This window comes from Zonotrichia leucophrys, chromosome 14 (genome assembly GCF_028769735.1).
Source record: "Zonotrichia leucophrys gambelii isolate GWCS_2022_RI chromosome 14, RI_Zleu_2.0, whole genome shotgun sequence".
In the NCBI taxonomy this organism is placed as follows: Eukaryota; Metazoa; Chordata; class Aves; order Passeriformes; family Passerellidae; genus Zonotrichia; species Zonotrichia leucophrys.
The window spans coordinates 14,133,632-14,157,779 of record NC_088184.1 but is presented as its reverse complement, the minus strand read 5'-3'; the positions used below and the strand labels follow the sequence as shown (position 1 = coordinate 14,157,779).

At 62.9% G+C, this 24,148-nt stretch overlaps 1 protein-coding gene across 1 annotated transcript; it reads right to left on the bottom strand.

Annotated features, from left to right (window-relative positions):
• Positions 1 to 556: 556 nt before the first annotated feature.
• Positions 557 to 24,019, bottom strand: MYO15A (myosin XVA). Its single transcript, XM_064726318.1, has 63 exons — positions 21,137 to 24,019; positions 20,288 to 20,370; positions 19,993 to 20,056; positions 19,782 to 19,891; positions 19,455 to 19,529; positions 19,207 to 19,306; positions 18,662 to 18,765; positions 18,134 to 18,197; positions 17,936 to 18,049; positions 17,624 to 17,785; positions 17,415 to 17,528; positions 17,260 to 17,318; positions 16,946 to 17,069; positions 16,769 to 16,864; positions 16,563 to 16,694; positions 16,170 to 16,295; positions 15,934 to 16,011; positions 15,410 to 15,564; positions 15,239 to 15,284; positions 14,999 to 15,123; positions 14,634 to 14,751; positions 14,370 to 14,545; positions 14,200 to 14,284; positions 13,871 to 13,924; positions 13,639 to 13,720; positions 13,426 to 13,556; positions 12,424 to 12,519; positions 12,099 to 12,334; positions 11,048 to 11,226; positions 10,876 to 10,948; positions 10,542 to 10,733; positions 10,314 to 10,408; positions 10,140 to 10,228; positions 9,935 to 10,061; positions 9,756 to 9,811; positions 9,192 to 9,255; positions 8,969 to 9,107; positions 8,155 to 8,245; positions 7,970 to 8,066; positions 7,634 to 7,755; positions 7,493 to 7,552; positions 7,174 to 7,249; positions 6,720 to 6,835; positions 6,525 to 6,643; positions 6,304 to 6,445; positions 5,969 to 6,080; positions 5,756 to 5,830; positions 5,195 to 5,400; positions 4,349 to 4,482; positions 4,216 to 4,270; positions 4,049 to 4,121; positions 3,769 to 3,842; positions 3,605 to 3,687; positions 3,311 to 3,441; positions 3,096 to 3,190; positions 2,621 to 2,698; positions 2,272 to 2,368; positions 2,024 to 2,184; positions 1,790 to 1,923; positions 1,556 to 1,689; positions 1,160 to 1,293; positions 821 to 961; positions 557 to 729 (listed from the first exon to the last, which is right to left on the bottom strand). Exons 1-63 carry the CDS (start codon positions 24,017 to 24,019, stop codon positions 628 to 630), a joined length of 9,648 nt encoding a protein of 3,215 aa, XP_064582388.1. The 3' UTR covers positions 557 to 627.
• Between the last annotated feature and the right edge of the window lie 129 nt (positions 24,020 to 24,148).

Sequence of the window (24,148 nt, the reverse complement as noted above, 5' to 3'; positions counted from 1 at the left end):
AGAGCGCGCGACCCGGCCCCGCCCCCGGCGCGCGCCCACCGGCGCCGTTAACCGGCTGAGGCGGCCCCGCCCCGCTCCGCCCCGCGCGACGCTGATTGGCCGGGAGGCGGCCGCGAGCACCGCGGGCCGGCGGCTGATTGGGCGGCTGGAGCGCGCGCGCGCGCGGCGGCGGTGGGGAGGGTGGGGCGTGGAGGTGGCGGCGGGCGCGCGGCACAGGCGCCCTCTGGCGGACGCGGCGAGCGCGACAAGCGGGCGGGAGTGACTGAAGGAGGGGGGCACGGGGAAACTGAGGCACGGGCGAGATGGAGGGGAAACTGAGGCACCGGCATGGGGAAACGGACACGAGACCGGTGGGGGAAACTGAGGCACGGGAATAGGAAACACATGGTGATCGGTGGGGAATCAGACACGGGGGGCAGCATCCCCCCTGCGGCAGCGAGCGCAACACAAAACTACGGACACCGAGTCGTGCCGGGCTGCCGGGTGTGTATAAAACCGCAGAAGAACAGCGGGGTGGTGACAGGGGGACAGCGGCCACTGGCCAAGCTGGGGACAGCCCATGGTCACGGCACCCTCTGTCCCCGCTGCCGGGGATCCGGGGTGCCGGGGGTCCGGGCCGTGGCGAGCTCAGAGCAGGGTGATCTCGCTGGGCGGCAGCGTCAGCCTCTTCTCCCGGGCACCCAGCAGCCGCTCCATGTGCGCGGCCACCACGCGGCACAGCTCCAGGCCCTGCAGAGGGACACGCCGATGGGCAGTGGCTGTGCCACCGCTGTGAGAGCCCCAGCAGGGCCTCCCCATGATGTCCCCAGGTGTCCCCGACCTGCTCCAGCTGCAGCTGGGTGATGCCCTGGGCCAGGAGGTCTCCCAGAGTGATCTCCACGTAGGGAGAGCTGGATCCGGCTGTCGGGCGCTGTGTCCGTGTGGACTGGATCTCATTCAGCGAGAACTTGGCCATGAGTTCCTGAGAGGGGACAGGGGGGTGGCCTGTGTGCCCAGGAACCCCTCTAAGGGGACGAGGGAGCCCAGTTTGGACAGGGCTTGGAGCAAACTGGCCTAGTGGAAGGTGTCCCTGCCCCTGGCCAGGGGGTGGAACTGGATGGGCTTTAAGGTTTGTTCCAACCCCAGCCATTCCCTGGGTCCCACACGGCCCCACACCTACGTGGGTCTCCTTGCTGAGGAAGTTGAGGCCGTTCTGGTTGACGGCCAGGATACAGGGCGAAACGATGGCGTTGTTGCTGCAGCTCTGGATGTAGAAGAAGGACGAGCCAAACATGGGGTAGGCGCTCAGCAGCCCTGCAGGGCAGAGGACGGGGGGTCTCAGTGCCCACTGCCACCCCCATCTGCCCAGTCCCCAGGGTGGCCTTGCACCCAGGAGCAGCCAAGGGAAAAAATGGGTGTCCCTGTCCTATCCTGCCCTCCATGTGCAGCACCCCAGGCTCTGTGCAGACAACCAGCATCCCATCCCCATCATCATCACCCTCCAGGCAGCATTACATCCTCATTAGCACTATGTCCTCATTAGCATCGCATCCTCTCTCTGTGGCTGTCCCCTCACCCAGGAACTGTGCCCTGGCCTGGTGGGCGCTGAGTGCCTGGGCTTGCTGCACGTGCTGGGTCACCATCTGCAGCCAGGACTGCGGCTTCAGCAGGCGGAAGAGCTGCGGGGGGACGTAGTCCTGCATCTCCCTCCTGTGTGGGGAGCCCAAGGTCAGGCCCAGCACCCCCCAGTGGGTCCCCAGTCCCACAGGACACGTGTTTCCCCCTCCAGGTGCCCCGTGCCGTGCCGTACGCCGTGGGGAGGAGGTGGCGGTCCTTGGCTCGGTGCTGGAGGGCGGCCAGCTTGGCCACGTGCGGGAAGTGCTGCTCTCCCGGCCTCGCCGGCGGCAGGACGGTGAACAGCCCCTTGAGGTAGTCAGGCAGCACCTGGGAGGGGGACAGAGCACAGGGACACGGCTTGGGGACAGGGCACGCTCTGAGGGCGGCAGGGAGGTGGCCCTGGGGGAGGCTGGTGGGGTGGCCAGACCTGGTTGTAGTGGACGGTGACATAGAGCTCGTTGTCGAACTTGAGGGGCTGGCCCCAGACCACGCGGCGGCACCAGAAGCTGTAGCTGCTGTCCCGGAGCTCGGTCTCTGCAGCCACGTCCAGGACGTATTCCCGGCGGGTCAGGGGCCGCACGCTCTGCCCTGTGCCACCCAGGAGTCTGAGAGTGCCACCACACCACCCACATGGCCGTCCCATCCCCGTCTGTCCCACCCCTGCCGGCTCCTCACCTCTGTCGGTCACCACAAAGAGGATGTATTCCTCCAGAGCCTCTGGGTTCTGCAGCCCCATCTCACAGCACAGCTCCTCGATCACATCCAGAGCCACCTGGGCACAGGGACAGGTGGCTGGGACACTGCCACGTCCCCCTGTTGTGCTCTGGGCCACCAACTTGTCCTGAGGCTCATCCCAGTGATGAGCTGCTTTTCCCAAAGGATGAAGTCCCACAGCAGGGACAGCCAAAGGGTGTAGCACCCCCACATCCACCCCCTCTGGGTGCCCACAGCTGAGGTGTCACCATAATATTCACCATAACCATAATTTTGGGGTGCACTGAGCCTCCTGTCCCCTCTGGCTCACCGAGCACGTCTTGATCTTGAGGTGCCTCTCGATGCCACCGGGCAGGAGGAAGAGCTGGCGCTTGGCGCTGCGTCCAGCCTGCACGGGAGGACACGTTGGGGTGCAGCAAGAACCCCCAGGACACCCCAAATCCTGCAGCTACCCCTAAGGAACCATCCCATTGAGATCATCCTGTCTCTTGCCCATCCTGTCCACCTGAACCATCATGCCCCCAACTCCACGTCCACAGAGCTCCATCCCCACTGGGGACCCCTGAAGGCTCAGGGTACCCCCAAAGTGGTGAAGAGCAGACCCTAAAAAGGGCTGTGCGGTCTTGGGAAGATCCCCAAAAAGGATCAGCTCCATTCCAGGGTGGTGTCTGAGGGAGATCCCAAGCCCACAGGGAGGACCTGACCCCATGTGGGTACCCAGAATTTCTGGGGGGGATCTCAAGCTGACACCAGCCCTGTTCCACCCCGCGAGCCCCCAGCCTCACCACCATGGCCTTGAGCTCCATGCTGCTGGGGAAGAGGCTGCGGCCACCGAACTGCAGGGTTTTCCTCAGGTTCTGCTCGCAGGCTTTGGCGATGCCTGGCAGGAGCAGGGACCGGGATGAAGGAAGGGGCTGAGCTGCTCAGTTAGAGCTCCTCCTGAGCTCTGTGACACCTGGGGTGTCCTTTCCCAGCACCCTGGGGTGTGCACGGCCCCTACCATGGAAAGGCAGCTCCGGGTGCCTGCTGGCATCCTGCAGGAAGGCCAGGAGGAAGGGCCGGAGCACCTCGGAGCACTTGTGGTAGGCAGCGAGGATGTAGAGCAGCCTCCAGCCCCTCTGGCAGCTGTCCCTGTGGGCACAGCCAGGGCTGATCCCCCAAGCAGGGCGAGGGTGCCCACGGTGGCACAGGGATGAGGTCCCCAGGTGTCCCCCAGGCTGGAGCAGCTGGCCTGGCCAGGGTACAGGTGTCCCAGTGCCAGCCTCTGCTGTTCCACGTGGGTGGAGGGACTCACGGCTTGGAGCTGGTGTTGTTGGTGATCTGCTTGATGATCTGGCAGTACACCTCATCCCGCAGGACCTCGTGTGCTGCACACAGCTGGGGACAGGCACAGCTGCCACCTCTCTGTCCACCCTGCCCAGGCCACCGCAGGACTGAGCTCCCCAGGGGTGGATTTACCTTGAGCATGGTGCAGACGATGTCCAGCTCTGTCTGCCCCCGCAGGGGATGGTCACCCATGAACTTCATCACAGCTGGGGACAACAAAGCCACACGGTGACACAGGGCAGCACGTCCCTTCCCCAGGGACACACATCCTGGGCACATGGAGCACTGGGAACACAACTTAACTCCCATAGGACACCCCCTCTGCCCATCCCAGTCCAGCCCCACCCTCCTCCAAGGACAGGGCTGGGGATGGCAGAGGGACAGGGGACAGGACACTCGTGCCCCTGCCTACCTTGGAAAGCCTCAGCAGCCAGTTTGTTGAGGCCACCATCCACAAATTCAATGAGTGACTCCTGAATGGGGATCTGGAGCAGGGGGAGAGGGCCAGCTCTGGACCCTGCTGGGACCTCAAAGGGTGACAGCAGGACAAGGCCACCCCAGAACTCCACCTCCCCATACCTTGGTGAACGTCAGCATCTCCAGCACACTTGGCAACTTCATCCCACGGGAGTCCCTGGCGGAGGGACAGGGGAGCAGGTGAGCACAGGTGTCCCCACCATGGCACAGCCCTGTCCCAGCTCTGGTCACTCACATGGTCCCACGCCGTGCTGCACGGAAATGCCTCTGGGCAAAGGCCAGCATGGGACAGGCACCGGTGACATCCCTGAGCTGCTCATCACCATCTCCCTCCGGACCCTCCACAAAGGTGGCACTGGCTGGGGACACCTGGGGAACAGAGAAGTGGGCACCAGGCACGGCCAGCACCGGGGACAGCCCCGGGCCAGGACCTGTGGCGGTGTTTGAGGGTCCCAGGGACGAGGTGAGAGATGAGAACATTGACTCCATGTTTCAGAAGCCTGATTATTATATTATATTATATTATATTATATTATATTATATTATATTATATTATATTATATTATATTATATTATATTATATTATATTATATTATATTATATTATATTAATAATGCAATATATGTTATTGTGTTGTTATTATTATATAATGTACAAATATATAATAATTGTAAATTATTATATAATGTAATATTATATATATTAAATATAATTAATATAATAGACAATAGTATAATGTATAATATAATATAATATAATATAATATAATATAATATAATATAATATAATATAATATAATCTGAAGAAAATTATATACTAAAACTATACTAAAGAAAGAGAAAGGAGACATCAGAAAGCTAGAAAATAATTGAAAATAAAATCTTGTCACTGCTCACAGCCTCGACGTAGCTAGACCTGTGATTGGTCATTAATTAAAAACAATTCACACGCTGGGTAATCAATTCTCCAAATCATATTCCAAAGCAGCAAAACATGGAGAAGCTGAAGCTTCCCAGCTTGTGAGGAGGAAAGATCCTAGGGAAAGGATTTTTCAGGAGATGTGTCTGTGCCAAGGACTCACCTCGGTTTTGCGGTCCAGCTCCTGGGCAGCAGCAGTGGAGGCCACGGCCACGGCCACGGCCGCCGACGCTGCCACCTTGCCCTGCTTGTCCCTGGGCTCCTCCTTCCTCTCCGCAGGCAGGTGCACGAAGTCGGGCGCTGCCACGGGCTGCACGTACTCGGCAGGGAAGAGCCCTGACCTGCCGTGGATGGCCCCAAACTTCCACCCTGTGCCAGACACACGGTGGGGATGGCCCCGGGCTGGCAGCCACGGGGGTCACCCCGAAAATTCTCTGCCTGATCCTTCCCACCTCGGCACCCCAGCCCTTTCCAGGGATCTGGCTGGAAGCAGCTGCAGTTTGGCATCACTCAAGGGAAAGGTGCAGAACAGGGGCCACCAAAACCTAGTCACCTGAGGGACATGGGTGGGACCTGCAGGGGAGCATCTCCCTGCATCAGGTCAGTGCCAAAAAGACCCCAAACCATCCTGCTGAGGGGTGACAGAGGCAGGAGCCTGCCCCATGCCCCAGACCCAGGAGGGGACACAGCTCAGGGACACACACAGGGACAGTGTGACACCCACCAAAATCCTGGGTGCCAGTCTTCAGCTCCTCCAGGTACATCACCTTCTTGCGGACCACGCAGCCATAGTATTGATCTGCAGGGACACCATGGGGACACCACGGGGTGTCACAGGATGCAAGGCAAGCACACAGCCACCTCCAGGGCAGGGCTAGCCAGCAGTCTGTCCCCCATCAAAGGCATTTTGGCCTGGAGGGCTTTGGGGGTCCCTCACCTCTCTCAGGGTGCTCCAGTGACTGCAGGTGGATGATGTCCCCTTTGTGGAAGCTGAGCTGGCGCCTGTCCTCTGGGCTGTAGTTCCTCACGGCCACCACATACTGGGAGTCCTGGGCACAGGGGGTCTGGCACAGCCCATGCACGTAGGGACACCCACACCCCACCCAGCACAGGGACTCCCAGCACCCACAGCCTCAGCACCATTCCCCAAATCCAGCCACGGTCCCATTCACAGGATACTCCCCTCTGCCCACCCCAACCTGTCAAACACAGACACATGAGCAGGGTCTGACCCCCAGGACAAACCCACCCTGGCCCCAGGGCAGCCCCCACCTTCCTGAGCTCTGTGATGAAGTGGTCCACCATGACCTTGACCTGGGGGGCTTTGGGGGAGAAGAGGATGAGCTTGTCTCCGCGCAGGTTGAACTCCAGCATGTTCCTGGATGGGGTGGTCACGAAGAGCACGTCGGGGTAGCTGGGGCAGGGCGAGGGGAGGCTGAGACACCCGGCATCTGTGGCACCCTCAGCACCCAGCCCACCCTCGCCACCCATACCTGTAGGCTCTCAGCACCCGCAGCTGCTCCCCGGGCACGTTGGTGCCCTTCACCACCCGCAGCAGCTTGATGCCAGCGTGGGACACGGCCAGGATCTGCACACCCGTCCCCACGCTGCCCTGGGGGCCAGGACAGCGCCTCAGCCAGGGTCACAGTGACGCTGTGGGTCCGTGCTGAGCACAGCTGGGCCCTCACCGTGGCAGGGAAGAGGCGGGAGAAGTACACCTCGCAGCCATCCCGGGCCGCAGCAATGATCTCCCTCTTGACGCTCTCGGTGGCCACGGGGCTGAAGGAGTCCAGCTTGTTCTCCGCTGTGGGGAGGGGGAAACACCTCCCGTGAGCTCCCCCTGCCTGGAGAGGATGTGGGCAGAGCTCCCAGCAAAAGCAGGGATGCTCATGCCCTTCCCAAGCCTGGCAGGACTGTGCTGCAGAGACAGATGTGTGTCCCCCGGCAGCTGGCTGAGAGCTGACACAACTTGTGTTGTTGTGGAGCACAAAATTACAGGGGAGTCGCTGCTTTTAGAGGCAAAACCATCCAGGGCTAAGCAGAGCCAGTCCTGGCTTGGAGACAGACATCCAGGAGATGGGGACAGGCACAAGAGTGGCTGGGTGAGAGCCCCCAGGCAGGGAGGGCAGCACACAGCGTTACCAAAGAGGGATTTCAGGCGGAGCCGCTCCTCGTGGCTGATCCGGATGCAGCTGTCAGACAGCACATCATTGAAGATCTGGGAAAGGGGGTGAGGAGCAGTGGGATTGTGTGGGGAGGAGCAAAAAACCCCCCAGCCCCAGCGTGCAACAGCCCCAGTGTGCAATGGCCCCAGCTCCTCCACGGCAGCTCAGCAGGGGAAGGCAGGGTGGGCACAGTGGGAAGGGTGGGCACAGTGGGATGAGTAAACCATCACCCCACTGCGGTGTACCCCAGCTCCCAGGGGACCCCGGGGGGCTGCAGGGCCAGCTCGGTGCCTCACCTGCCGGAAGATGAGGTCGAGCAGCAGTGGGTGGTTGATGTTGTCCTTGGGGTAGAAAACCTGCCAGGAGAGAGACCAGGGCTTGTGTAAGCCCCTTATCCTCGGCACCAACCTGTCCCCAGGTGTCCCCACAATCTGTACCTCCTTCCTGATGAATATTTTCCAGGGCACGTTGTGGTAGGTGTAGAAGTCCTCGCTGCAGCTGCGGTGCAGCTGCGTCTGGACCTGCTGCGCCTCGGACGGGAGCTCCCGCGACACAAAGACTGCAAAGGGACAGAAAGCCTTGCAATCCCTGGGGAGAACCACCAACAGCTGCCTCACCTGGGGAAACTGAGGCACAGGGAGCAGCCCCCTGGCTGAGCTGGATACAGCAATTATCCCACCAGGAAATCCCAGTTATCCCAGCTGTGCCACTGGCAGGGTGAAGTGCCTCACTCTACCATGGCCCCTCAGTGCCAGGGATGTGCCCAGCAATACCTGGGGGCTGTGGGGCTGCAGGACGTCCTGTGGGTGCTCGCAGCTGGTACCTGGCACTTGGCACCGGCTTCACCGCAGCCACCACCTCCTTGGGCCCCTGCAAGGCACAGAGGGGCTGTGGGCAGTGCCAGCGACACCCCAGCCTCGTCAGGGGGACACGGGGGCGGCCACATCCCTACCACAGCCGGTGGTGATGGCACCCGGGCTGCTGAGAGCTGCTCCTTCAGGATCTGCATGGCTTCCTCGTGGGGGTCCAGCTTCTTCCCAAAGAGCTTGCTGCCAGGACAGAATCCCACATCAGCTGAACCCCAGCACCAGGTGCACGCCAGCATTCCCTGCACCTGACACCACCTGCAGCCACATCACTTGGGGCACCCCAATCATCCCCTACACTCCAGCATTCCCTGTACCCGACACCACCTGCAGCTCCATCACTTGGGGCACCCCATCATCCTCTACACCCCGTTATTCCCTAAATCCCGTTATTCCCTACACCCTGGCATTCCCTGCACCCCATCATCCCCTCCACCCCGTTATTCCCTGCACCCCGTTATTCCCTACACCCCATTATTCCCTACACCCCATTATTCCCTACACCACACAACTTCCTGCACCCCATCATTCCCTACACACTGGCATTCCCTGCACCCCATCATTCCCTACACCCCATCATTCCCTACACCCCATCATCCCCTACACCCCGTTATTTCCTACATCCCATCATTCCCTACACCCTGTTATTCCCTACACCACACAACTTCCTGCACCCCATCATTCCCTACACACTGGCATTCCCTGCACCTCATAATTCCCTGAACCCCATCATCCCCTACACCCTGTTATTCCCTGCACCACACAACTTCCTGCACCCCATCATTCCCTACACACTGGCATTCTCTGCACCCCATCATTCCCTACACCCCGTTATTCCCTACACCCCAGCATCAGGACCAGCCCATGCAGGAGAAGCCCGAGGCGTGGCTGGGGCCAGGTGAGCACCTGTGGGGCTGGGAGCTGCGCGGGGCGGGCTGGCACTGCCGGATGATGTTGCGGATGTCGTGCGTGGGCCGCGGGAAGTGCTCCGAGTTGAGGCGGGAATGGCGCACGGGCTCTCCCGGCCACCGCCGGCCCACGGCGGCTGCGGGGCCAAGCACAGAGCTCAGGGGCCCTGGATCAGTGCCACCAGCCCCTGTGGTCACCTTGTCCCACCAGGACTCCTTACCGGCTTTCTGGGAGTAGGGCCGGGGCTGGGGGACATGGGCTGGTGTCCCCTCTGTCGCTCTGCCCTGCAGGGGACACGGTGCTGTCAACACCTGGCACCTCCAGCTGCTGCCACCCCCAGGGGCTGCCCCTGAAGCAGAGAAGGGACTCGACCCCTCCCGGCCCCATGCACTGTCACAGACATCTTTTCATTAAAATCCTTTCGTTAAGATTTTTCCTGCTGAAGCTGAGAAGTTTCAGCAACAAAGTGTAAACAATGGTTATCTGCTGCTGTGGAATGCAACAGGTGGATCTGTGATTGGTCTCCTGTGGATGTTTGGATTAACTGACAACTCATGGCAGAGCTGCTCTTGCTCTCTGCAGAGACATAGATCCTTTGTTATTCACTCCTTTCTATGCTTAGCTAGCCTTCTGAGAACTTTTCCTTCTATTTCTTTTCAGTATAGTTATAATGTAGTATATATATCATAAAATAATAAATCAAGCCTTCTGAACATGAAGTCAACATTCTCGTCTCTCTCTCTCACCCTCAAAACCCTTGTGACCACTGTCACAATGCACTGACCGAGGCTGCGGGTGGCTGGTTGGCATCTGCCCGGCGCTGTGGGGACGGCTCTGGCTCTGTGACAGCAAAGAGGAGGGCTCAGTCAGAGCTGTGGGGCTCTGGGTGCAGGGATGCTCCCCACGCCAGGGAAACTGAGGCAGGGGGCTGGGAGGGGATGTGGGGGTGCTGGAGGCGCTCACCCCTCGGCTGCCGCGTCTCCGCGGGCATGGGAGGCTCGCTCCGGGTGCCATCCGTGCCACTGTGCCCCCCTCCCACGCCACCTCCTCCCTTCAGCCTCTGCGAGAGGATGGACGGCTTCTCCAGCTCCTGGGGGACAGGTGTCAGGGCACAGTGACCAGGCCACCTGCACCCCAAATGCCTCGGGCAGGGGGACACCCCTCTCACCCCATTGCCGTAGGAGAGCACGGGATCAAAGAGACTGTCCAGGTACCGGTCCAGACCCTTCTGGCTGCGTGGCTCCCCAAATTCCCCATCTGAGAGGGGACAAGGCATGAAAAAGGCATGGCAGGGCTTTGTCACAACACTGGGGGACAGGAGCTGGGGGGAACAATGCCCTACCATGGGAGTGATACGCCTCCATGGAGGGCAGTGTGGGGGCTTTCACAGCTGGGGGAGGAGGCACTTCATCCAAATCAAATCCATGTCCCAGCACCCTGCAGAGAGGGAGGATGCACTCATGGAGCACCCACTGGGCACCAGGTTCCCCCTCAGGGGTCCACCCATCCAGCCCAGTGCCAAGATCCCCCCAGCCCCACAGTGGGGCACCACCCCTGCCCGGGTACCTACGGCCGGCTGCCCCTGCTGTGGCTCTCGCTGCCATCCCACGCGAGGAGGAAACAGGATTTCTGTCTGGGGAAGCCCCGCAGCAGCTCCAGGTCGGAGACAAGGTCCAGCACATAATCGTGTCCAGCCAGCTCAGCCCACTGGGCACCCGCCTTCATAGCCACGGACCAGCCACGCCAGCCCTCTGCCAGCCCTCTGCCAACAGCCAGACACGGGATGGGCACAGGCTCCACAGGGACACCCTGCCCATGAGCTGGGCATTCGGGCTCCCACATCCTGGGGACACCAAGGTGACACCGTGACCCACGGGGTGGGTGGGTGCCGAGCCAGCACCTACCTGAGCTTCAGGACATCCCCTGCCAGGTCCTCTCCTGTGCTCCAGGAGTGGATGGGGCAGGAGAATTGGTCACCTGGGGAGGGATGGACGGTGAGCAGGTGCCACCAGCCCTCCCTGCCCATGAGGGCGGCCACCCTGAGACCATCCATGCCCAGCACCCCGGTGCCCTCACCGTTGAAGCAGTGCAGGTCCAGGGCCATGCTGGCCTGGCGCCGGTTCGCCGTCCACTCGAGCAGCGACGGGGGGAAGGTGCGGGCGGCGGCGGCGCCCAGCTGCGAGCGCGCCATGGCCTGCATCAGCTTGCGCTGGCACACCGGCTTGTAGCCAGCGAAGGCGTAGTCAGACACGAACCTGAGGGCAAGGGAGGCTGCTGCAGGAGGGTCACGGGTGCCAGGATGGCACAGGGGACCGCAGCTCTGTTCACAAAGAGCAGCAGGCACAACTTTCCCGAGGATTTTTCCTGGGGAATGCAGGGAAAGCTCAGAGAAAACAATTCTCTTCTCTATTCACTGCTCCTGTTGTTTGGCACATGTGGAACGTGTTATGGAGATTGTTTACCCAAAGTGATTTGTTAATTAGGCACTGGTGAAGGTTGTTTTGATTCCTTGACCAGTCAGATCCACGTGTGTCATGACTGTCTGGAGACAGTCGTGGGTTTTTCTTTACTATTCTTTAGTATAGTATCTCTTTAGTATAGTTCTAGTATAGTATTAGTGTAACATAGTATAGCTTAATAAAGCATTTGTTCAGCTTTCTGAATCATTGGAGTCTCAGCACATCATTCCCCACATGGGGGATTGCCTGTTTCTACTATACAGAGGGATTAAGAGCATCCCTGGAGGGATTTCAGCAGCATCCTGGGCACATGTGCCAGGCTGGCCCAAGGCACCTTGGAGGGATCTCAGAGCATCTCTAGTGCGACTTGGCCAGAATCCCTGGGTACATGTGCCAGGCTCCTGGGGAACCTAGAGGGACGTGGGCACATATGCCAGCTTGGCCAGGGGGATCCTGAAGGGACCTCAGAGCATTCCCAACAGGAGCTGCCCATGTTTGCCAGGCTGGCCCAAGCAATTGTGGAGGAAGCAGCTAGGATGTAGGCAGCATCCTCAGCCACAGGTGCCAGGAGAGCCCTGCAAAGCCCCAGCAGCGTTCCCAGGAGTGAGGGGCCGTTCCCAAGGATCCCAGCCATGCCCATGCCCACCCAGAGCCCATGCCCAGCTCACTTGAGCAGGTACTTGTCGAAGGCGGCGGACGGGGGGAAGGCGCTCAGGCAGGTGGCCAGCAGCAGCCAGCCCCTCTCCTCGTTGTTGACGTTGGTGTTCCTCCACACCTGGTTGGCAGCTTGTGCCAGGAGCTCGTCCCGCAGCCCCGGCACCGACAGCCCCTTCTGCACGATGTAGTTGCCAAAAAGGGTCTCCTGAGAGCCGCCCAGCCCCGGGTCCCCCATGAAGCGCAGGATCTGCCACAGACACAGCCAGGTCCTCCCTCTGAGCCCAGCCCAGGGCGGGCAGGGGGCTGTGGGGACGGAGCCCGTGCCATCCCACCTACCAGCTGGAAGAGGCTGAGAGCCTCGTGGCACAGCTCCTCATCCAGCCGGGTGAGGGGGGCTTTCAGTGGGGCCGTCAGCATCCCGAAGGCAGGTTCCTGCGGTGACACCCGCACCCATGGCTACCTGGGCACAGCCTCAGGCCACGAGGGGCTGGCCCCACGGTGCTGAGCATGGTGTTGGTGCTGGGTGGAGCCTGTGGGGCTGCCAAAGGGCTGGGGGGAAGGATGGGGGCAGCAGCGTCCTGGGAGTGGGGCAGGGAGGGGCTCAGGCTGTGCTGGCAGCGCCAGAGATGGGTGGTGAGGCACTGGCACACATTGCCCGCAAAAGCTGTGGCTGCCCCATCCTTGGAAAAGTTCAAGGCCAGGTTGGACAGGGCTTGCAACCACCTGGGATAGTGGAAGGTGTCCCTGCCCGTGGCAGGGGGTGGGACAGGTTGGTCTTTAAGTCCCTCCCAACCCAAATCATTCTGTGGTTCTGTGGTTCCATGGCAACACCTTGGCAAGGCTGAGAGCCTTATCCAGCCCCGGTGCTGTCATTCAGGATGCCGGGGACTGGGAAACGCGGGGCAAAAACCGGAATGAGGAAGAGGAACGAGGCAAAGTGTCGGTGTTTGGGGCCGGGGTCCGGGAGCAAAGCGACCTGGTCTCCCGCCCCAGCGTTCCGGATCCGCCCCGCGTCGGGCGTCCAGGAGGGCTCAGCGGGTCTGTCTCTGTCCGATAACCTCAGCAGGGTCCCCCCGGCCTCTGGAGACGACAGGAACCCACGGGGAGGGACGGAGGTGGCAGCCAGCTCCCCACAGCGCCACAGCCACCCCGGATCCAGCCTCTCTTGCTACCGTGGCGTCCCCGGGGTGGGAGCCGGGGCAGAGCCCGGTGGGACAGCGCGGGGATCCACCCTGAACCTCGCTGCTCCGCCACGGCCGGGGGGGCGCCAGGGACTCCCCAAAAGCTGTCTGCCCGTCGGGAAAAGCTCCCCGCTCCGGGCCGCGGCGCCCACCTTACCTGGAAGTGGCCCCGCACGTACTTGGCCATGGGGTAATCGTTGATGTCGAGCGGGAGGGTGAGCTGGGGGTCGGGCTGCAGCGCCGGCGGCGGCACCAGCACCACGCAGCCGGCGTTCACCTCCCGGGCGGCTGCGGCACAGCGGGAAGGGTCGGCACGGCCGTCGGGGGGGAACGAGGGGCTGGGAGTGATGGCAGTGCGGGACACGCTCACCTGCAGCGGCCTCCAGCAGCCCCATCAGCTCGGCCGGGATCTCCAGGTGCGTGACATCCACCACCTCCCTCCGCGTCAGCTCCTGCCGCCGCAGCACAGGGGTGGGACACTTGACGTGCTGGTTCCTGCCCCAGCACCCACGGGTGCCATGGCCAGGAGCACAGGGATGGGCAGGACAGCACAGCGACACGGGCTGCACAGGTGTGCTCCCACCAGGGCTGCACATCTTTACCTGCTTCCTCCTCTCCCTCTCCTCCTCGGCCCGCCGGCGAGCATCCTCCTTCCTCTGCAAGCAGAGCAGCCGTGCTGAGTCCCACCGGGGGAAGGGAGACCCTGAGGCATCACGGCACCCTGGGTTGCCATTGCCCCCTCCCCAATATCAGCAGGGTTTTCACCCCAAAAAGGCACTGCCCACTCCCAATGGGACACGGAGGAGTTGTAGGGTGGCACATGGGAGGGCTCACAATCTGGGGGTCCCACTGTGTCCTCTCCAGACTGAACATGCAGCAGGGTGGCAGCAGGTGCCCTGGACCCCCTGGGATGTGACAGGCCCCACCTCACCTTGAGGTACCTCCGGCGGTTCACGTAGATGTGCACCAGCGACCTGAACTTGATGAGCGTGTGCCGCATGCGCCGGTACCGCTGCCTGCGGGAGGGCACCCGTCACCCTCTGCCACCCGTCACCCTCTGCCACCCACCTGTGCTCACCCGCCACCCCCAGGGACCCCCACCTGGCCAGGTATCCCCGCGCCCGGCTCTGCAGGAGCACGATCTTGCGGCGCAGGGAGCGGAAGCGCCGCTTGATGAAGAAGGTGCGGGCATAGCGCTGGAGCGTGAGCGCGGCCAGGTGATGGGCACGGCACCGCTTGCTCTCCAGAGCCTGGTACAGCTGCTCCTTCAGGAAGAGCTGGGAGCAGGGGCGAGGCTGTGAGCTCCCCGCCGTGGCCACCACCCCCAGGGCAGCCCCAGAGCCAAGCCCCCTCGCGGGACAGCACCTTGGTGACACCGACGTAGTACATGCTGGGGTTAACGGGGCACAGGCTCCTCAGCATCTCCACGCAGTTGGGCCCATTGGGAATGACATTGGACCACATATCAACGAGGCAGCGGTACCTGGGTGAGCCCATGACACTGTCACCACAGAGGGCCCCGCCGAGACACCAGCACAGGCCCTCCCTGTGGTGACAAACACTGCTCCTGGAGATGCAGCTTCTCCCAGAGCTGTGTATTAACACCAGGGGTTCCCATCTCCCACTGTGGGTGAACCCCAGCCCAAACACTGCCCCCAAAGCTCCCACAAGCTCTGTGGTGTCCCCTGGCTGGGATGGCAGTGCCCAGCCTGCAGCCCCCGACAGGGCACCTGTCGATGAAGACGATGAAGGGGATGCGGACGGGGTAGCCCTCCTTGCGGATGCGGATGGTCTCCAGGATCCCCGAGTACCGCAGCTGGGTCCTGACCACGTCAGGCTCGAAGAGCCCCGGCTCCTGGGGTGGGGATGGGGAGAAGCATCAGCAACTGCATGGGCAAACCCCACCTGCCCTGTGCCCACACACTGCCAGTGCCAGCGGGGCAGGCAGCACAGGCACCAGCAGCTCTCACCTTCTTGTTGTTGGGTTTGATGCAGCGCACAAAGAAGGGGTTGCACCTGTGACAGAGAGACCCTGTCAGCCACAGGGAGCAGGGGACAAAGCCAGCCCAGGCACCTCGGGCTCAGGTCCATCTCCCAACAGCCCAGAGGATGGCCTGGCTGCCCACCCTGCCCACACTGACCTCTCCATCCTCTCCACCAGCTCCAGGAGCGACTGCTGGAACCGTGCGGCCACGGTGGGAGCCTTGTAGCGCCGTGTCCTGGTGCTGCTCCTCCTCATGAGGCTCCTCTGCCGCGCCAGCACCTGGGCGTGCCCGAAGAACAGGTTGGCCACCACCTTGGGGACACAGGAAAGGTCAGAGAGGAGGAAGGTGGCCGGGATGGTGCAGCTCTCCCACATCCTCTTCACAGCACAGCCGCTCCTTTTTTGCCCAGCCCTAATCGTGGCTGGATTGCCTGGATAGGGATGGGGATGAGGATATGGATAATGCAGAGCACAGGAGCAGCCCATGTGCCTGTTTGTGTCAATGCTTGAGGGGTCAAAGCCCAGAGGATCCCATGAGTGGAGCCAGAGGCATCCTCTGCTTCTGGTCCCTCTGGGCTTCACTGGCCTTGGGGACGTGCTTGGGGACATGGAAAGGGACATATGGAAGGGGGCTGCTGGTGGCCAGTGTCACTGCAGAGCCAGCACCAGGCAGGGCCCTACCTTGGTCCTGCTGCTGAGGAACAGATCCAGCACATCCTGACGGACCTGGTCATAGTTTTTATCCAGAAACTTGTGAACCTGGCAAATAGCAAAACCTCATGGTGAGCAGCCTGGCAGGATGACAGGGTGAGGAAAGGAGCTCCAGGACCCCAGCCAGACCCCCAGAGATGCATTTCCCTCCTTGGTGCAGGATCAACCTCCTCTTTAACCTGCCCTAACATCCCACTTTCACACACCTGGTAGGTCACCTTCCCTGCGTAGTGCTTGATGGTGAACTCGGGCAGTGGCATCTTGGGCTTTGTGTAGAGAGGGTTTGTCCCATGGTGGTAGTGACACTTCTGGAGGAACGTGTGGTCAGTGGCCTGGGAAGGGACACAACAGTGACACACAGAGCAGATTCAGCAGCAGGTTGGAGCTAGGTGATCTCCAAAGTCCTTTCCAACCCAAACCATTCTGTGATTCCATGATGTTTCTATGATTCTTTGGGCTTATCCAGCCTGGAGGAACCCAAGGGCTTTCCCAGGTTGTCCAGGACAGCCCAGGCGAGGAGCAGCCCTGGGCCATGGTGATTCCCCAGCCACAGCGACCTCCCAGTGCTGGCTGCACCTCACCACCAGGCAGCCCCTGACCTGGGGGAAGCAGCTCTGGTCATCCAGGATGCGGAGGATGCCGTAGGGTTTTTGGGAGATGAGGTCAATGCAGGGCTGGTTGTCGCTGAAGGGGATCTCCTTCCACTCGATCTGCTCCCGGATATACTCCTCCTGCAGGGTGGGCACCGGGTCAGCCCTGTGCCCCCAGCCCCACAGCAGAGCCCAGCACTGCCCACCAGCCCCACCTGCTCCTCCTGGAACACAATCCTGTTGAAGAAGAACTGCAGGTACTCGTTGGCGTAGTTGATGCACAGCTGCTCGAAGCTGTTGAAGGTGAGGTCCTGCGAGAAGGAAGATCCATGGAGCCTGGCAGGATGGGGCTGGGACTGAGCCAGGATGGAGGTGGGATGACTCCTGCTCACCTCGAAGCCGTAGATGTCCAGGATGGCGATGGACAGGGCCTCCTGCCGCGGGTACACCAGCTTGTTGATGCGATCTGTGAGCCAGCCGAAGAGCAGGGAGTAGAGGGTCTTGGCAATGGCATCCCTGGGAAGGGGAGAGATGAGCAGAGTGCTGGAGCTCTGGAATGGCACCAGTGTATTCCACTGCCACAGCCAGCACCCACCACAGCATCAATTTTAACCACCACAGGACCTAATCCACCTGATCATCCCCTTTCCCAGCTGGCATTTCACTTCCCATGCCATCCCTGGGGTGCAGTGCCCCTTCCCTCTACCTGGCATCCACGGCGCTTTCCACAGTCAGAGGGGTAAAAATCTTCTCTCGCTGTGTTTCCTGGTTGGGAAATGGCACGGTGGGGTTGCAACATCATCAGCCCAGGTGGTCCCCAGGGGCCAGAGACCCCCTCCCAGGCTGTGCCCCTGCACTCACCGTCACCTTGAAGGTGATGGCTTTCTGCAGCCCCTCAGGGGACACCTGCAGCAGCTCAGCCACCGTCCGGATCTCGGTGGCGCTCACCACCATGGCGACCTCCTGGCAGTCGGTCTGCAGGACACAGCGATGCCCTGGCATTGGCAATCCCCCCTTTGCCACATCCCAAATCACACCCCAGGAGCACAGCTTGGCCCACCCTGGGCTACCTCGTATTTCTCAAAGTAGACGTTGCCCAGGTGCAGGACGGAGGAGAGGATGCGGAAGATGCTGTTCTGCTCATCCACGCTGAAGTTCAGCACCTCCATGGTGTTGAGCAGCCGGCGGAAATCCTCAGCGTCATCCTTGCCAGGAATCTCACAGTTCCCACCCTGGCACAGCCATCTCAGTCCATCAGTGGGTCAGCACCCAGCACGGGGGGTCACCCTGTCCTGAGCATCTCCTCATCCCCACATTGAGGGCTCAGGAGCCCACCAGCCCCCCAGAATCAGGCTGTGGGGGGACCAGGGAGGGCACAGTACCTGGTTCAGGTAGTAGTAGGTCTCGGCGCCCTGCAGGAAGTAGCGCTGCCGCTGCTGGGACGGCAGCCCTGCCAGCATCTCGTAGAAGATGTGGTAGTTGCGCTCGCTCTGGGCCTGGGGAGCAGAGGGCAGAGCTGGGGAGGGGCTGGCAGAGGGGGCAGAGCGGGGGGCAGAGCTCAGGACCCCCTCACCACGCACCTGGAACACCACGCGGGACTTCTCCAGCAGGTACTGCGAGGTTATGGCACCGCAGATCAAACCACTGTAGGGGGAGAGTGGGCACCAGGCTGGCAACCTCGGTGTGGGCAGGGCTGGGGCCCCCCAGCACACCCACCCAATGTCCCCCAACAAAATGGGGCAGTCAGTGCTGCTCCCCAGATCCCCCCAGCAGAGATGGGTGGGCAGGGAGAGGTGTCTGCACCTGGCTGTGATAGTGGGCACCCCCTGTCAGGATCAGTGGGGCCAAGAGAGGATGGGATGGGATTGAGGACAGGAATGGGGACTGGGAATGGTAAAGATGGCAGCCAGGTCACAGCATCCCTACCCCTACCCCAGCCACCTGTCCCCAGGTGCCACCACCTTTCCAACACCAGGTTTGTCCCAAAACCATCCCTATGTGTCCTCCCAGAGCCAAGGGACAAGGGGCTGGCTTGGGCTGGACACCCCTGGGGCAGCAGGGGACACGGGGTGGGAGCAGCCACTCACAGGTCACTCAGCATTACTTACTCCTCCAGGAAGATTTCCACAAATTTCCCAAACCTGCTGGAATTGTCATTCCTCACGGTTTTGGCGTTGCCGAAGGATTCCAGCAGAGGGGTTGCCTCCAGGATCTGCCGTGGTGAGGGGGAGAGCTGGGGGGTGAGCCTGGGCACCCGGGGGCATCTCCACGGTTAGGGCCCCCCTTTGGCACCCTGCCACCCTCCCTGCCACCCCATGCTCCACGCACCCACCCGAGGGTGCCCAAATTCGAGGTGTGCACCACAGCCAGGTTAAATGAGGCTGTGAGAGAGCACAAAGACTCCATCTGTGTGCATGCGCTGATTTCCTGCTGTCCCTCCCCCCTTTCCCCATGGGTGCCACCACGATTCTCTGCCACCACGATTTCCCAGCCCACGTGTCCCCTCGGTACCTCCATCTGCCATGGTCCAGGTGGAAGCGTTGGGACAAGGAGAGAGCAGCAGAGCCGTGAGAAGGGAGGGATGGAACAGAGGGATGGAGCTGTGAGAGGACAATGGGGACATGGGGACTCAGGGATGTCCCCAGGGCAGCACCCTCCCTACCTGTGGGGCAGCACTGCGTTTCTGGCTGACGGCTGCCAGGTAGCTCAGGATCAGCTTGGTGGCTTCGGTCTTCCCTGAGCCGCTCTCCCCACTGAAACACAGAGTGGGGACATGGCTGGGGGCATCACCAGGCAAGGGGTGCCCACCCCAAACCTCCATAAATCGATGGGGCCGAGCCAGGCTGGTGGCAGTGACCCAGCAATTAGGGTGGTGGTGATTAGGGGACAGCCTTGTCCCACCTGATGACGATACACTGGTTGTGTTTGGCATCCATCACTTTGGAGTAGGCGACGTTCGCGATGGCAAAGAGGTGCCTGGGGTGGGGAGAAATAGGAGGGTGGGAGGTGCCACACTAAACCAGTGCCACCCCCAAAGTGCCCCGAGCATCCCCGTGCACAGACACAGCTGCTCCAGCACCCAGTGACCCAGGGTCCGCTGCAGGAGCCGAGGGTGGCAGTGACCCCATCCCCACAGGGCATTGGGGACAGCCTGGTACTCACAGCAAGGGATGGAGGGTGGGAGTGACCCCATCCCCACAGGGTGTTTGGGGACAGCCTGGTACTCACGGTGGGTTTTCACCCAGGGCTCTGCCTTCGTACTGCTGCACCTGCTCCTTGCCGTAGATGTTGTAGAGCCGGTAGGGGTTCACCGACACCAGGATGCTGCCAATGTAGGTCTGCCAGAGAGAGAGTGTGGGGCTGTGAGCCCTCGGAGGGGGGTGACTCCCCAAATCCCCACCCCACAGTCCCTGGGGGATGCTGTGTCCCCTGAGCTTACGTAGATGAGCTGGCGCTCGAACCGTGTCCGGATGTTGCTCAGCACTGCAGCCTCCTGCAGGTCCCTGGTGTGGAGCAGAGGCTGAATTAGGGGGTGACTGAGGGACAGGGAGGTGACAGAGGGACTCTGCTGTGCTCAGAGTGTCCTCAGCATCTCCAGGCCCAGGAGGCTGAAGCAGAGCCCGTGTTGGGATCAGGTGGGGTGGGATAGCAGGGTCAGGGGTATGGGGTTGGGGGCTGCAGCCCCGTTGTCCCCCACAGCACTGAGTTACAGTGTAGGGGACAGGGACACTCACTCCAGCTGGGTCATGTCCTCCAGCCCGTCCTCCTCCTTTGGCTCCTGGTACCGCACGATGGGCAGGCTGCACAGGGACTGCATCTGCATGGAGCAAACACCCCATCATGGCAGGGATGTGCCAGCACCCTCAGATGTCCCACCCAGCCACCACCACCACCCCAAAACACCATCTGTGACCCCACACCAGGAGACACACAGTCAGCAATGGCAGGAACCCCAAGAAAACACCCCACAGCCCCAAAAGCAGTCCCCCAGCAAGAGCACTGCTGGAACACAGAAACATGAGGCCACCAAGGCCACCTTGGGGCTGGTCGCAGGAAAACCTGCTCCTGGGAATCCCGGTCCCGTTCACCGTGGGCATCACCCTCAGTGCAGGTGATGGAAGGGGCTGGGGCTGCTCCCCCCGGCCACGTGCAGGGGTGACACAGGACAGGTGTCACAGGACAGGTGTCACAGGACAGGTGTCACACGGGAGCCTGGCTGGCCCCCGGCCAGGGGGTGGGCAGGAAAGCGGACACCCCGCCGGGTCACCGTGCCACCTGCTCCTGTCCCCGCGGATCGGATCGGGTCTCTGCATTTCCATACGCCAGAATCAAGTGTCCCCAGAGGGGCCGCTCGTGGGGGGACACACAACCGGTGACGATCCCCTCTTGCAGCCTGCTCCCCACGGGGGGACCCCCACCAGCACCCAGACCACTCCCAGCCATTTACCCCACCCTGGGCACTGCAAACCCCTTCGTGCCTGCTTGAGCCATCAGGCTCCCTTAACTCGCCCGACTACCCCGGGTTCCAGCTGCCAGCTCACCCCGGCTCCATCCATCCCCCGAGGGGCTCCCCGCGGTGTTACCTTGCTGCGCCAGGGCTGCTTGCTGCCCAGGTACCCCTCAGCCCAGGGGTGCCGCTCCCTCCAGCCGCCGGCCGGCGGGCGCTGGCACAGGTACCGGGCGATGTCGGCTCCCCACTGGCCTGCCCAGCGCCGGCCGCGCTGCGTGGGCTGCCGGGCCAGGCCCTGCTCGGCCGTCCAGGGGTCGGGCATCTCCCGCACCCGCACGACGTGCTGCGTGGACCAGTGCTGCTTGTACATGCGGGACGCGCGCCGCAAGGAGCCCAACCTCTGCACCTGCGGCGTCACCACCGCGTAGCGCCCCGCGCCCTCCTCCGCGGCCGCCCCGTCCTCCAAGGGCTCCGGGGCACGGGGGCCGTACCGGGACACGGCCGGAGAGCCGGGGGCTCGCCCGTGCGGGGGCGGGAAAGCGGCGCGGCGGGGCGGGGAGGGGCTCCGGTGGCCGCGGGGGCTGGAGGGGAGCCCGGGGCGCCCGACGTCCGCCCAGCCCCGGCGGCCCGGGGGTGGGCTCGGAGAGCGGCGGGTGCTGCCGTCCCGCCGGGATGGGCGCCGGGGCAACGGGGGCGAGCGAGTGGAGGGAAGGCGGCTGGGCGGTGAGGATGAGGGGGTTTTGTTGGAGGATATGCTCTTTACGAGCAGCGAAGCCAGGGACTGCGCCACGGAGCGCCCCTTGGAGAGGCTGCGGCCCCCCGCTTCAGCAGATGGCCTCGCTGGGGGGGAGTGGGGGGCCATCCCCGCGAGGGGCTGCCCGATGCGCTGGATGAAACTTTTGGGGGTGCTGGGAGCGGAGCTGGGCGGAGGGGGCACCCCCGAGGGACCCCGCCAGGGGGGCAGCTCCTCGTCCCACGAGGGGCCGAGGCGGCGGCTGCCGGGGCGGGACGAGGGGCCCAGGAAGGGGCTCCTCTGCAGCGGCTTCACCGCCTTGGTGGGGGGCTCGGGGAGCCGGGGCCAGGCCTGCGGGAGCGGCAGCCCGGGGGGGCTGCTCCGCCGCGATGACAGAGACCGCCCCGGGACCCCGGGCCCGCCCAGGCGCCTCCCCCCCGGGCCCGGGGAGCGGGGGGCGGGCGGGGCGGGGGGCTCGGGGCCGAAGCGGCGGATGCTGGAGCCGAGGGAGGGCGAGCGCCGGGGCCCCTCGCCCCGCGTGCTGCCGGGGCGCGGGCGGACGGGCGGCGGCGATGGGGAGCGCCCGGCGTTGGCGAAGGGGTTCCGGAGCGACGGGGACCGCGCGGCCCCCGGCTGCCCCCAGGGCCCCCCCGGCGGGGAGGAGTCCCCCAGACCGGCGCTCTCCATGCCCGGCAGCCTGTAGCTGGAGCGCCTGTGGGAGAGCTGGGGGGTGCGGGACCCCCGGAACGCCCCGGCCCCTCGCGGCGAGCGGCTGGCAGGGATCGAGAGCGATCGCTGCAGGAACTGGCCCAGGGGGCTCCCGCACGCCCGCGCTGCCGAAACCGGGCGGGCCGGGGATGCCGCGGGGCCCGGGGATGACGGGGGCGGCGGCGGCTCGTACTCGTCGTAGTCGTCCTCGTCGCGGGCGGAGGGAAGGTGCGGGGACGGCGGGAGGGGCACGTCCAGGCGGTCCCTGCCGAAAAGCTTGACCTGGGGTCGGGGGAAGAGCCTGAATTTCCTGTTGAGGGAGAGCTTGGAGGAGAGCGTCTGCCGCATGCCCCGCAGCGAGGAGGCGCTCAGGAAGGAAAAGGGATACTCCTTCTCCTCTTCCTCCTCTTCTTCCCACTCCTCGGGCTCCTCGCCCTCCGCGATCTCCTCCAGGCCCAGCGCGTAGGGGTTGCAGGAGGATTGGGCGTGCGGCGCCCACCCCCCCTCGCTGTACTGGATGCGATGCTCGGGGTACTCGCCCCCAGGGTACCCCCCGGCAAAGGGCTCCCCAAAGTCCTCGTAGGGGTCCCCCCTGTAGCCGAAGGGCCCCGCTGCCTCCTCACCGTACTCCGGGTCGCTGCTGTACGGGTCATAGAGGCCATGGGGAGACCCAGCACCAAACGTTCCCTCATCCTCGAGCTCTGAGTCGCCGTAGGGGTGCCCTGGCTGGTCACCATCCTCCCAAAACCCCCCGTAGTAGTCGTACTCCTCCTCTGTGTCATAGCCAGGGTAGTCAGGGTAGGTCGGCCCCATGTCCTCGAAGCCGTACCCTGGTGGGTAAACTGGGTTCTGCACGTAGCCATCCTCCTCCTCGGAGTAGTTGTGCCGCGGGCCGTAGGCTCCATCCTCCTCCCCATTGTAGCCGTCCCACCGGTTGTAGGCTCCATCCTCCTCGGGGTACCCGTGGTGAGGGCTGTAGGCTCCATCCTCCTTCCTGCCATAGCCCCGGCGGGAGCCATAGCCTCCATCCTGCTTGCCATAGGCTCCATCCTCCTTGCCGTAGCTCCGCCGGCGGCCGAAGGCTCCGCTCTCCTCCTCGGCCCAGCCGTAGCGCGGCGCGGGCGGCTCGGAGCGCTGGGAGCGCCGCCGGCTCGGCCGCCTCGCCATGCTGCCCTGCCGCGGAGTGCCGGGCTGCCCGACGCCGCCAGGGATCCGCTTCATGTTGGCGCGGTGCCTGAGGATCTCATCTTCCGCGGGGAACGGCAGCTTCTTGGCACCGATACGGGACAGCCAGGCCGTGTCCGTGGCCCGGCCGCCCCCCACCAGCCGCCCCCGCCGGGACAGCACCTTCCTGGCCAGCCAGCCCGTGGCGGCTGCCGCCTTGCTCAGCACCTGAGCCCGGGGCTTGAATTTCCTTTCCGGGCGTCGGCGGAAGAGCAGCGAGTTGTGCTCGGGCTCCTGCTCGCCCCGCCGCATCAGCACGAAGGATGGCCTCGATGGTGACTCCTTCTTGGCCTCCTCCTTGGCCGCCTCCTCCTCCTTCCTCTTCTTGCCCACCTGCTTGAAGCGCATCATCAGGTTGGAGGTGGACTTGAGCACTGCCTTGTTCTTCTTTTTCTTCCTCTTCTTGGTGCTGTGCTTATGCAGCCCCCAGAAGAAGCGGGATGTGTTCTTGAACTGCCCCTTCTTGGGCCGGCGCAGCCC

Excerpts from the sequence above, each read along its gene's own strand:
- MYO15A (XM_064726318.1), bottom strand. The coding sequence starts at position 24,019 with ATGATGCGCTTCAAGCAGGTGGGCAAGAAGAGGAAGGAGGAGGAGGCG. Across the intron at positions 4,483-5,194 it reads AGCTGGACCGCAAAACCGAG|GTGTCCCCAGCCAGTGCCAC; the intron begins GTGAGTCCTTGG and ends TCTGTTCCCCAG. Across the intron at positions 3,843-4,048 it reads GGCTGCTGAGGCTTTCCAAG|CTGTGATGAAGTTCATGGGT; the intron begins GTAGGCAGGGGC and ends TGTTGTCCCCAG.